Here is a 14,148-nt window from a genome sequence, read left to right as displayed (position 1 = left end):
TGACTTTGCCATATCTCTAAACAACCTATTTCCCTGTACGTCTTGCTGCCATAACTCGAATCATTGCTGTAAAAGCATGAGATCATCATCTAGATATGTCCTTGTCCCCTTTAGTGTTGCTCTCATGCTCATAAAAGTGGACCTATCTGTTGCTATTCTCGACGGCGCATCATCCTTGCCTACCCTCCATGCTCAAAGCCGCTTGAGGAGTAACCACATAGTAGCAAACCGTGTCTTTGAGAGCTTTTTCAACTCCAAGTCGGAGAAGGTGCGAAGGATGGCAATTACAAGTGAGTTTATAAAGATCACAATGGAGCAAGCTTCACTCACGATGTTTTTCACCCATGCTAATCTACCTAGTTCTTTATGAGAAGGTCAAGGCAATGACTAGCACATGGAGCACCATGTAGAGGAACTCCCCTTCAAGCATGCGATCAATGGACCTACAATTGGAGGCATTGTTTGTTATGACTTGGACAAGTTTCAACATGAGAACAATTTACGGAGTTGGTAAATTGTAAGATTCATGAAAAGAAGTAGATGGATTTTGGAGGTCAAAGAAATCTAAACATGACTCTCAATAACCTGATCACCCCTATGTACTCCGAGCAATCTCTTCCTGTGTCAGACAGCCTCATGAATGAAGGCTGCGAGGCATCTCTAGTCTGGATAGGATCTGGAACCAAGACCATCTCTGAAAACGTAGTAGTAGCGACCTCTAATCTCATAGTACACAGGGCATCTGGATGCAAAGTGCTCCTCTGACTAAATCTCCTGAGAATCACACAAAGTGCAGATGCGGTCCTCTTTGGGTATGCCCTCCACTTGACCACTCTCAATACGGAGGCGATCTGACGAGACCTGGAACTGCGCTATCGATATCCTCAAGGAGTGAGGGAGGCGAATTTCCCTAGTGGGTCAACGAAGCCCTCTTCCGAAATCCATAGGCAATGGCCTTTGTAGAAGTTGAGCTTCACAGGATTCTTACAAGGTGCCAAAGAAGTCTTGAATGTGTGTAATTGTAAGAGATCCTTGCTGATGACATGCTTCACTTCGTGATAGGTGAGTGGGATAGAGGGGCCCTGAACACTGTACTGGAAGGGAGGTAGCCCATCTATGTGGAGTCCCAGGCTCTCAAACCATCTGCATGTATGTGCATACCAGCACCTTTGGTCACCCTCTACTACCAATGCCATGGAGGAGGATAGGGCCAACCAAGGAAGCCCCCATCGCCCTGTGGTGTGGTATTCATACTGTCTAATGCAGTAAAGATATGTGATGACCTGGAATGCTGCATCAAGCTCCGAACTCAGCCAAAACTATCTGATGTGGGGCTGAAGGCTTACTGCGAATCATCTGTGAAAGCATAAGAACCTTAAGCCTCTCAACACGGGCCTCCACAAGAGAAAGAAAGAAAGTCTATTAATGTCTTGTTGAGGCCTTGCGGACCTAGGAGACAAGGTACAATAAAAAAGATAACTCATACAAGCCACTATGGGCTGAAGCAAGGGGCTCGCTAAGGCCCTTGTTGAGTGCTATCCTAATAATCTCAAAAAGCTCAAGCACTCAAAATTGGTGCCAAAATACATATCCACGTGCCATGGCGGCACTCTAATGAGTAGCGAAGATATCTCGTATTTGTGTTTGTCGATACGTCTTTGTTGTGGTGGGGGGCTGTGGTCTCCGTGATCTCTATATCTGATGGGCCATATTAAGAGTGACACCTCGACTCACAGTCCCCTCTAAGGACAGTTGAGACAGGCTAAAACTCCATCGTACGCGCTTTGGTCACCCTTTGTGTTGTGCGTGGTCTCTGCGTCTCTGGCTCAGCAGCTCTGCAACTCTTTCCATTGTCTCTTCCCATTGATCCACTCAGTTTTCATGTTGGCAACCTTCTCCTCTTGCACTCTGCTATATTCTGAGACTGACTCAAAAGCGTAGAAATACATGACATGTCGCTGTGCTTGGTCTATCCCAGTCTCCTATGGCACTATCATCTCTTGCTGTTGCCTGATTTGCCTCAATAGGGCCTCTCTATGCCATGCATCTTGATCAAGTAGAGGCCAACACAAACTTGGTCATGGGCGTGGATTAGCCGAGACAGTGGTCCAAAGCGGAGCCCCTCGTGAAAGAGGTAGTGGTATTGTCCATAGATCTCATAATAGACTGGGCATTGGAAATGCTCCTTTGTCTCTACCTCCTCCTGCGTGTCTACAGCTCTCTTTGCCTCAATTCTCAACTAATGGGGCGAGACCCATATCTGTCCAATGGCAATCCTCAATACATGTGAAACTTCTCTGTCCTCAAAGTATTGGGGTTTGATGATCACTCCATCCTCTTATACTCTCAAGAAGTAGTCGCGGTAGAACTGGATCTTGGTGGGAAACTCCTCGTCTCCCCCCTCAAGTCCATAGCGTATAGAGTTGGAGTAGATCCAACCATACGGTATGGCTGATCTCATCTCGAGGGATCAGGGGGTTCGGTGTATCCAAGCTACATTGAAAGGGGGGAGCCGGTCCATATGAATACCTTGACTGGCAAACCATTTGGATACCCATGCATACCATTCCGTGCTAACCCCACTATGTGCTAGTCTCCTATGATGACTGTGGTGCCAGTCTTGGTAGTCTCTAGCTAGTCTAAGTCCAGACCCTATGAAGAAATGTCACTGTCTGAAAGATAGCATCAATCTTTAGCAGTGCCATGGTGAACTCTGCCTGTACTCTGCCTGTACTGTTTGTTGAGGAATTGAAGGATTACTTCGAATCATCCGGGATCCCATGGGCCTCTCAAATCTCCTCCAGTCAACCGATTAGGGATCACTCCTCCCTTAGAGGGTGCTGCATACATGGCTGTTGGCCTCACTAGTGTATCAAGTAGCCATCCCTTCGCTGGAGCGTCCTGAAAGTGTGCCTGGAAGCACTGTCGCTTTAGCTTGGCCATGGCTCCTTGACCTCCTATAAGCCCTGCCTAGTTGCGTGAATCATCGTGAAAACCGGTCCCATGAAGAATGCTCCTAGATAAGTGTAGAACTGCGCAATCTCCACCGGCTTCCCTCGTTAAGCAAAACTATGTTGATGAAGTGGCTTGTGAGGTGTTGAAAATCATGACCTTCGTCTTGCCAAGGTTGACTGTCAAGACTGCTCCTAGATAACCACCGACTCCCCTTGTTAAGCAAAACTGTGTTGCTGAAGTGGCTTGTGAGGTGTTGAAAATCATGACCTTAGTCTTGCCAAGGTTGACGGTCAAGTCTCTCTCCTTGCAAAACTGCTCTTAAGCATCTAGGTGTTTTTGTAGGCTTGCTGCTGAGGAGTGTATGAGGACTATATCATTTGCATAAAGCAATGTTTGTATCATCAAATCAGCTAGTAGTGATCGCTCACCTCCCAAGTGTTGAATGAAGATCGTGATCTCATCAATGTAGAGCCCAAAAGAGGGTTACTGAGAGGGGGCATCCCTGCTTCACTCCGACCGTGCTTTCCATTCAGTCTAACAAACCTCCACTGGCATGTACTCTCCCTTTGATTGACTCATATAGGCGCATCACTCCCTGAATCATGACTCGTGGGATCTGCATCTCCTGAAGTCTCCTAATCATGTGTGCTTGTGGATCCGTGTCAAAGGCCTTCCGAAAATCTACAAAGCATGCCTATAATTTTTGGGATCTCGACTTTGCCTCCTCAATAATGGCCCGAAGACTGAAAATGTGATCAAGGGTAGAGTGCTGCCTCCAGAATCTGGCCTGTCCCAAAGCTCACTGCCCCTGTAGCTCTATGTAAAAGCTGATCTCTCTCTCTAGCACCAATCCATAAACCTTGGCCAATATGTGGCTAATCATGAGAGTACAGTAGTTCCCAGGCACTGATACCATGTCAGATAATAGAGAGCCACTTGTGGTGGCCAACTCCCCATGGTGAAAGACTTAACGCAGGGCTCCTGCGTAAAACAAATCTCACTCCGTTTTGTGCACACGTGTTCTGAAGTAGAAACATACATCTAGCTGAATAGACAGCCATGTAGACAACCCAGAGAATATTTATTATGCACTCAAAGGAGACAGGACCATATCCAAAATACCCTGCTCAAAGTGTAGCACACGGACAGCTTGTTGTTACTTCACCTTGCACCTAACAGGGGGCTTTATCTACTGTCCTACTGCTGTTCACCTTCCTTTCAGATAAGTGGCCCTTCAGTATCCTTTGAAAGGTTCCCCAGGGCAAGGCTCTACTGCTCCTATGTGTGCATCCTCTTGCTTTTCTCCCTGCTGGAGATCTGCAGACATGAGTGCCACTGCCACACTATATGCTGGTCCCTAGGCCTCCTGGCTGGTCTGCTATGCAGCCAATGGTGAGGCATACAGTGAGTGCCAAGACCCCCCAACGGGGGCCCTTTTGTAGGGCTTGACGGCCCCACATATCTGGCTGACCAGATCCCTGATACAAGTGACCCGATCCAGACTGGGCTGACACAGTTGCTACTCCTGCAGACTTTACACTTTACTGCCGAGTGTAAGTCTGTACAGATGCCTGTACCCGCCTTCTGCCGACTGCAGACTTCTGTTTGCAGAGCATGCATCTGCGCTATCTGCCCCAGTCTGCTGCTGCAGGCCTGTCTGGCCCATTTAAGGGCCTATGAACGACCGTCTGCCCTGCCATATGCAGGGCCTCTGCTGCCCTTGATATGCAGGCATTGTGCTGCCTGCGTAGCAGCCTATGCTGCTGCCCACATGGCAGCCACAGGCACATTACTTTCTTCTCTCTTAGATCTGCAGCCATCTGCTCTGCCACGTGGCATCTATCTTAAGCCCTTCCCTACTGCAGGTCATTCTCCCCTCGTCCTTCTCAGACGGGGGCTCACAGGTGGGGAGGTGACATCTCTATCCCAACACTATACACATACATAACATTCGATCTGCATACATGTACATTTGTGTCTGTATATGTGTGTGTCTATGCATGTGCTTCTGCATATCAATGTGTACGCAGATGTTTGTGAACAGCCATTTAAGCTGTTTATTTGTCAGTTTGTGAATGTCCGTTGAAAAAACAGACCTTCTATTTCAGAACAGAAAAGGATAAATTCCTATCTCTTTTTAAAGTCATCTGAAATTTTTGTAAGACCTTTGACAAATGCACTTCTGGTCCCATCTTTCCTGTTATCCAACCATCATTGTGTTCTTTGTCTCGTTAAATCTTTTTGCATTATTGAATTTATACAGCATGCATAAGTTCATTTTATTTGATTACATTACGTTATAGGGCTTGCAGGTGTTGGCATATTATAGGAGGATGTGAGTGAAATTTTCAAGGATGGTATCACTTGAAATGGCTGAGCATTTTTTACATTACTAAGAAAGGTCAAATGTCTGTGTGCTTGTTTTCCTTGACCTTATTCACGTATGCTTACTTCAAGAAGCTGGATTACTTCTCTACAGAGTGTAAGTTTTTTTCCAACTGTTCGACATATTTTGTACTTTTGTTTGAGATCGGTATGGCTACACCTGAAGTGTTTACCTTTTCTAATGTAAAGTTATGCCATTTATTATTGCTTTTTTTAAGTCGCAGAATTTGTATGAGCATTAATGAAACCTAAATATTAATTTTATAGTGTCGAGCCTGGATCTTAGTTCTGTAGCCAATTCATCTGCATCCACTCTTTGTGTCGTTTGCCACTTTTAAAGGACTTTCATAGCGGAAGAGAATCTGCAAAGTGTCTAATTTGATATGCAAGGTTGAGGGTGTCTTAGTGTGGGTACATTTGGGGGAATGAAATTGTAGATAAGCTTCGGAAGAGCAATTGTTGGTGAAACCTGTGTTTTAGGTCTCATGCAGTTGACAGGGGTTTTGTAAAATTTTCGTATTGTGCTTCCAAGAACATGCCTTGCCATCTATGTAGCCAGGCCTAAAGGAAAGGAGACAATTAGTTTAGTTTGATTCGATTCAAGGCAGGAGTGATCATCTAAAGTCTCTGAAACCACATTCATGTTTGTTCTGAATCATAATTGCCTGTTTTGCTATCCATTGTGTATGCCACGTCTAGTGCGCCTGATGGAGAAAAGTCAATTAGGGCAGGCACCTGTTAGCTACTTGTTCATTAGATATACTTGTTTTGTCTCACAGTTCAGTTGAAACAATTGATGAATGAAGAAATTGTATCTGAGAAACTAGTATATTTTGCATCATCATGCACCTGTTACAACAAGTACTACCCATGCCATAATGTTCTGTAATGCTTGTGTTATATTCTACTCATGAAAAATGTTTAGCTTTCTAATTCAGCCCCAATGGCATTGATTTTTTATTTATTTTAGAACTCCATGTAGGATTATTTTATTGATCAATCTATTAATGTCCATACAACCAATCCATTAACGTTCAACTTGTATGCAGGCATTTATTCACCAAATGCATATCGAGGTTTTACTCGTGAATTTATTAAGGATCTAGAGGCTATAAGGTAGGATTCCAGAACAAAAAATTGTTATGCTGTAATTTTAGAAAAGGGGGCAAAAATCATGTGACTAGTTGTATCGTTGCAAAATGCTGATGTCGATGACAATGACGTTGATTGTTGAATTGTTATCTTTTGTTGCTGCGTAGACCTAGAGCCATCCTTGATATAATCAAGTCGGGGGAGGATTTTAGAATTTCATTAGATGCGAAAATGCCAGAACAAAGGGTCTGTGAGCGTTGTGGGTACATCTCCAGCCAGGTATGACTTTCATTCATGTGAAACAGTATCTTGGAAAATCTATGTTCATGGTGTGAGTCACTAAGGATAAGATTAGCTCAGGGGAAATTGTAATCGTCCTGTTTAAAATAGAAAGAAGCGCTCCAATCTTGATTGAAACATTTGATTTTAGCACATTCTATCCTAAGATATATTTGGAAGATTTGAAGTCACAAATAGGAACACTTATTTTATATGTTTTCAATTACATGCATTTCGAAATCTTAAAATCAGGACCTTAATTTGAAAAAGAAAAGGTGCACAAAAGTTGTAGATGCTGAAGATGTCCTTTGTTGAATAAATAAGTTGTTCATAACTCTAGGGGACTCTTTATTGTGCACTAATTGTGGACAATAAAGTTGGTATTCCCATGGGCACTAATTGTGCTGTTTTATTAGCAAACTTCTATCTTTTCACATATGAAGTTGAGTTCATGCAATGATTGATCTCTTTTGGGACTTGTCAGATCCTTCTTTATAAATTTGGTGAGGTTAAAAGGTTCATAGATGACTTATTTGTCCTAGACGTTTCAAACTTTAAAGATTTTATGTCAGAGTCAAATTCATGTGGTCGAGGAATTTATCCTCATGATTGTACAGCTAGCAAAAGCTATTATACAGCTAGTAGAACTTGATACTATGATAAACGACAAGAACATGATGATGGTATGTTACATATCATACGAATGCTTCACATTAACTCAGACATCTTAGATGTTGATAGATCTCTTGTAGAAACTCTCACGACTTGACTTAGTAGGAGGTTTCCCACCTAGTCTCGATAGATCAAGTGAGAGACATTCCGTAGAAACTCCTAGCTGTACCTGCTACCACCCCTATGCACAATGGTCTCTTTCTATAAATGCAATGTGTGGTTGTATTAGTTCGAAGGATTTGGCTACTACAGGCTATATCCGTTCATGTTAATGCATGGATTCCAACCAAGAGCTCCACCATTTGTAAAATAGAGAGAGAGGATACAAGCGGCCAAAGGATTTTTCTAGGGCTTGAGAGAAAAAGGATACAAGCGACCAAAGATTGTCTCTAGGACATGCACTAGAGGTTGAGGCATGCCCAAGAAAGAGTTTGGTTAGTCCCTTGTTAGGACAGCTAGAATAGTTAGTACTAGTTAGGACAAACAAGATAGTTAGTACTAGGCCAGGTCTTAAGTGTACTAAGTATCCTCTCCTAATATGTTTGTCTTTTACGAGCATAAGCACACAACGTCTCTCTCGAAGTTTGATATGTTTGCTCTAACCATCCAACTGCAGATAATCAAACATGCTCATACTCAACTTGGTTTCCCACTAATGAAAAGAACCCTCTAAAAATGGCTATCCCATATAATTTGAAAACTTACTCGAAAAAACATCTTGCCAACTCAGGAGTTGTCTGTGTATATGTATGTATGTATGTATGTATGTATATGTATATATATGTATATATATAATAGAAGGAGCCATCGGGGTCAATTGACCAAATATTATCCACATAGAGTCCCCACCCACCCCCCGAGAAACCAACTTTCTATTAATTCTCAGAGAAAAACCTTACAAATCAGCATTCTTGAAGGCGCTGATCGTGTAAATCATAATAAGAGAACTGTGGCTGAAAGAGCAAAACAAGCCTCTTTCGAGAGAACCTAACTCATTGCCTAGGGAACTCTTAAACAAAGGCTAATAATTATGGTGGAGGACTATACAAGTAGCGAAGCCCTTGCGGCGGAAAGTGTAGGAAAGCCTGCGGGCCAACCCTTGCAGAACCGCTCCCGCCTTTCGACACCCAGACGTCCTATGACCCATGTGGCACGTAGGGTGTATTTGCAAGGTGTCATGTCTCATGTCCATGATTTTACACATTCTTAAAAAACTAATAAAATCGCAGGAAGCGATCAGATACAACGACCTTCAAGAAAACCCGGGGTCATCGAATGAATTTTATTTCTTGAATAATATAGTCTAATCATTTGGCAGGTACACCGGCTTTTATTGTGGGAACATAAAAAGGGCTCACCTAATTTTGCAATAAAATAAATGTGAACCTTGATATAGACGATATTCCATCATCTTTTATTGTGGAAACATTAAAGAGTACTTGTTCAATCGATAGATTTTACAATTGCATGGTTAATTCAAACGGACATGGAGCAACTTGCCCTATGTCGATGCCACCTACTCGTTTGAACCACGCCTTGAGCCATATTACTATTCATAGGAGAGGTGAGAGTATTTTGAAAATGTCTACTCATACGGAGGCTCCTCACTCACTTGGTTTTTACTTGGCCAGCACTAGAACGACTTATGAAACTCTAAAATCCCACGAAGCCATGTGGCACATTCTAAGCCTTTAGATCAATTAGCCTATTATTAGATACTTACAATATAGTTAGGAGCTGGCCAAGCATTCTAGTTTCTATAATAAAATTTCAATCTTTTTCGAGGGGCAAAAGTGGTGGCTTGATGGACACGCAATGTCTTGTCACATATCCTAAAGTGTGCTTTGGAAGCTAATTAGATTTTACCATGAAAAGCTTACGAGAGCTTTGTAGCTTTTGGCTACGTTAGCTCTGTGAGTATATAAAGGCAGACTTGCATGTGCAGGTGGTAAGATGGCTATGGACGCCTTTGATGCCTTGCCTAATTGCATCGTCGTCTCCATCCTCTCCTTGATCGCCTCAGCCCGTGACATCGCCTCTTGCTTTTGTGTGTGCCGGCGATGGCGCTCCCTCTCTTGATCCGTTGACACCTTGTACTTCGATACCCTCGAAAGACATCGAGACCTTGACCCACATTTACTCAATTCCATTTTCTACTCTCAGCTCAGTCGCCACCTCCCTGGAAGCTTGAGATGCCTGGAGATCGGCGCATTTCGCCACTACAAGTGCGACGAGGACCCCCGCGCAGAATCTCGGTTGGAGTGTCCTGGCGTCGACCAGCTCCAAGAGCTCTATTTCCATCGGATTGGCAAGGACGTGAACCTAATTTCTCACGAGTTCGTGGAGCGTATTTTTGCCAGATGCTCGAGACTCAGGAGCATTTTGCTAGAAAAATGCCGCATCGAGGAGTTTTCGCAAAGTATTGTACCGTCGCTCGTTCGTCTCGTGACGGTTAGACTCTGTCAAGCCAATGCCCGTGTTTGGAAAATCTAAACTTGTAGGATTGCGAGCAGGATTGCGAGAAGCCGTAGTCCCTCTTCCTCACCGCTCCAAATCTCCTTTCTTGTGAAGTCCGGTACTCTTGCTACAGCCAAACTCGGCACTTCCGCCTGCAAGCTCCAAACTTGAGGGTTGTAGACCTCGTGAACGTGGCGGAGACTGAGCTGATTGGGTTCTCGAAATTGAAGACTCTGCGCATCGTTATCGATACTGAAACCCGCATCAATACTTATCCGCCCACCATAAAACACCGCTGCTACTCTACTAGAGTGCTTCCCAAAGGAGGATGCTACGCGTGGCCTTGCGAGATGACGAGGGACTTCCACAAGCGGCTAGGCGTCGAAGTGATTGAAAAGCATATGCCAATGGGAGAGAGCCTGAGCGAGCTTCGCATCGAGATTCTTGAAGGAGATCGAGCGTGGAAGTATGAGGTGCTAACGGAACCAGGCGAGACTTATGGACTCTCGAGAAGGTGGCCGGATGGAGTCCGGAGAAGGTGGCACTAGATTGACTTACCCTTGGAAAGTTCACTTCTACGTGGCAACTCGAAGCTTACCTAAGCTAACCTATTATGTTGGAAATGAGTGGTTGTTTGCTTTTTGGCTCAAGCTCCTTGCTTGTTTGCTTGTTGGTTCAAGCTCCTTGCTAACACACCATTCAAAATTTTTGGACTTATGTAAAGTCCACTTTGCGAAATGGACTAAAAAATAGTCCAAAATTTTTGAATATATTAGTAATGTTATTTTTTGAACTAGATTTGACAACTCAAAACAAAAGATTTGGTGATACATACTTCTTATGATGTATATCTTACTAAGGATAGATAGTATACTCTTCTACTGCTTAATATGATCATGAAAATCTTGCTATTAAAGTATTTGCGAGTACATTGAGCTAGGAACATCAATACATCACTAATTCTCTTTGAAAGGTGGTGTACATGTATTGGCCTTCATTCATAAACTTTTCAATGTTTACATTGAGCTACTATTACCTAAGAACATCAATACATCACCAATTCTCTTTGAAAGGTGATGTACATATTTACCTACGTTTACGTACTAAGAACATCAATGCATAACCAAATCCCTTACAAAGGTAGTTTACATAAACATCTTCATAACTTCTCATATGAATTGAGCTACTATCACCTAAGAACATCAATAGATGACCAATTCTCCTAAGAAGGTGGTGTAAATAAACACCTTTATGTATAAGTGGTGTGCACACACACCTTTATGACCATTTCTTTTAGAAAGGTGGTGTACATAAATCCCTTAGAAAGGTAGTGTATATAAATCCTTTTATGTGTAAGTGGTGTACATATACACCTCACTTGGTATTAAAAAACACCCTTAACTATAAAAATACATTGACATAAAGTTTAAAATACACCATTAAGTATAAAATGGAACTTATAAACAATCTTTATACACAATAATGAGAGTAAAGAAATCAAAAAAGTAGTTAACTCCTTGACTCTAGTTGACAATTGATCACCCTTATTCTTTGTGTGGATTTCTTCTCAATGTAAGTCATCGGATGCAGAGCTTTCATCCTCATCATCACCTGAGCTAGAATCATTACCCTCAAACTCACTACCCTCTTCTTCGACATTTTCCTCACTACCCTCTTCTTTGACATTTTCCTCTTCAAAGAAGGTAGTGCAACTGTAATATGTGTCAAAGAACTCAATCTGATGGGGGGTATCAATGACATTTACATTTCTACCTTGGCGTAGCAATTTCTCAATAGCAAAACCCATTCGATACAATGCTACTTCCCACCCATCATTCAGTAAATTCTTTGTCATCTCTAGTATCACATCAGGATCCATCGGCTTTCTGTAATCCACCATTGCTGCATCAAGCTTAACCTTATCATCCTCAAAGTAATGAAGCTCGAGAGTTCTTAAAGGAATTTTGATTAGATTGCCACCACCCCTGGATAAGAAGCACATCAAGAAAGACTGCAAGACTTCAATGGCAGTGCCTTCCATGACAATCATATGATTGCGTAGGACTATACCATGGTATACTTCTGAAAGTAAATACCCAAATGCAGATGTCAAACTCGCATGCATCCCTTTGTGATTTAGTCACGAACAGGACCAATGTTGATCTTTTCTTATCTGCCATAGGACCTTCTATGATAAACCGCACAAGTTCAACTATATGTGACACTGCAAGGTCTTGCAATTTATCTATGAAAAATACACATGGATTCTCCCAAGCATCACCGCTTATTGTTATGAAATGCACTGTATCAATGCCATTGATGTGTGCAAAATTTCTTCATCAAAGCACTGATCAAGATTTGAGCACAAGACACTGTAAACCTACATTGAAACCCATGGTTAATGGGAAACCCATTTGCAATCGAGGATATCAATGGTTAACTGGACTATCACATGGCACATACTGGACCATCTGGGTAGAGGTGAAACAAAAAGTGGTTCATATAATTCATGGAAATACCTACAAGCTTAAATGCCATGGAAGCACTATAAATGCAACCGCAACATTAAAGCAAGTTCTTGAAGACCATGCATTACCACAGCCTCATCTTCAACAAACAATGTTAGATGGACGTGTCGAATGTCAACAACATCTTCCTTTGGGAATGACAAAGAAGGTCATCCTAGAAATTGTCAATAAAACTTAACAAGACAGAGATAAGAGCATGATTTCACGGTCAACCTTGTACAAAATTTGACGTAGATATTTTTTCCATGTCAAGACACCATCAAAGCAAAGGATGTCAAAATGTAAGACATGTGATGAATTAAAAAATGCCATTGAACATAGTAAATGTGAGCAGCAGCGAGGAAGATATATGGCGATTAATCCATTTACGTCATGTGCAGGATGCTTGAAATTTGTATGCTTTTTGGAGAGAGGAAGCTATTTCACATGTCGATAAGTCCATGTGCATCACCATTGATGGCATGGACCAGAATACAACAACTTTGCCATGATATAGACGTATCCCACCGGCATTGGAGGGCAAACGTGGACTAAAAACACACTTGTGTGGAGTATTAGTACATGGATACCGAATCTTTTGTGATGTATGGATTTATAGTTTACATGACCATGATGGTAACCAGGTTGTTACATCAATCATGAAAGCAATAAGAAAGGTCAGAGATGCTCGTGAATGTTTATCTAACACGTTGCAAATACAAGCTAATAATTGTTGGAGAGAGAACAAGAATAAATATATATTTGCTTTATGCTCTATGTTGGTTGGTTTAAAAATATTTGAAGAAGTGGAAGTTGGCTTTCTTCTTGTCGGCCATACACATGAAGACATAGATCAAATCTTTAGTGTTATCTCTGGTGAGTTGAAGTCAATGGATGTTTTGACAACGGAGGATATGCTATTTCGAATTGGGAAAAAACTTAGAGGGTCTGCTAAGGAAGAATCAGAAGTGGCTACCTTAGAGAGGATGGTAGATTGGAGAGCATTCATAGAGCCACATTTACAAGCAGGAGATGATGCCCTAATAGGACACACAAATCCACACTACTTTCGGTTTCACATGCATAACAATATTCCAGTGATGCAATCGAAGCATTACTCAGTAGATGGAGATCATTTATGGAGTGAGTCATATCCTTATAAATGAATAATTTCATTGGAGGAAACTAGATTTGTTCTCGCAAAAAACAAATCACTTGACATAGACGAAATGAAAGGCTTGAAATCCTTCATTAAATATCTTCAAAGTATGATGCAAAAATATTCTGAGCAATCAACTAAGAATTTGGAGACAATTAAATCAACTGAAGCACTTATCCAATCTTTAGAAAGACAAGAAAACTTAATGAGCATTGAATACTATGAATCCTTTTGGCCAGAACAAGCTAGGTCACCAAGTTTTCCTTTGGATACAAATATGTCAGTTTATATGGAGGAAGTAAAGGAATGCATTTTACCTTGAAAATATTGTGGCAGGAAGGGAGACAAACCCTTACCAAAGTTTATGCTATCTAATGAGATTGAAGAGGGTCTATTTGTTGCAGTTTGGGCATCTGATCTAGGTTCAAAGTTGGATGACCAAGGTGGCCCAATTTGGGTTGCAAAGGTTGCTAAGATAGGAAGGGATGATAAGGGAACTCCTATAACATTCACAGCTTTATGGTATGAACCAAAGCCATTGAAAAATCTCCCGAGAAGATATACAATAAAACAACTCTATGAGGGATGCTTGCAAAAGAAAGGTGAATGGGTTCCAAATAATGAGGGATTAACAAAGGTGGA

At 42.0% G+C, this 14,148-nt stretch overlaps 1 protein-coding gene across 2 annotated transcripts in view; it reads left to right on the top strand.

Annotated features, from left to right (window-relative positions):
* The window catches only part of LOC147899525 (cytoplasmic tRNA 2-thiolation protein 1-like), a 39,817-nt gene that overhangs the window by 9,306 nt on the left and 16,363 nt on the right, over window positions 1–14,148 (top strand). For both annotated transcript variants that reach the window (XM_087378108.1, XM_087378107.1), the window contains 3 exons: window positions 5,397–5,437; window positions 6,390–6,456; window positions 6,600–6,711. In XM_087378108.1, coding sequence (XP_087234234.1) covers window positions 5,397–5,437; window positions 6,390–6,456; window positions 6,600–6,711 — 220 coding nt within the window. The remainder of the gene's footprint in view (window positions 1–5,396; window positions 5,438–6,389; window positions 6,457–6,599; window positions 6,712–14,148) is intronic.

Source organism: Dipteris shenzhenensis, chromosome 8, assembly GCF_047967505.1.
Source record: "Dipteris shenzhenensis isolate YYH24624 ecotype China chromosome 8, Dip_SZ_1.0, whole genome shotgun sequence".
Classification (NCBI taxonomy): Eukaryota; Viridiplantae; Streptophyta; class Polypodiopsida; order Gleicheniales; family Dipteridaceae; genus Dipteris; species Dipteris shenzhenensis.
Note: the sequence above shows the minus strand (reverse complement) of the source record. Positions and strands in the feature narration are given on the sequence as shown.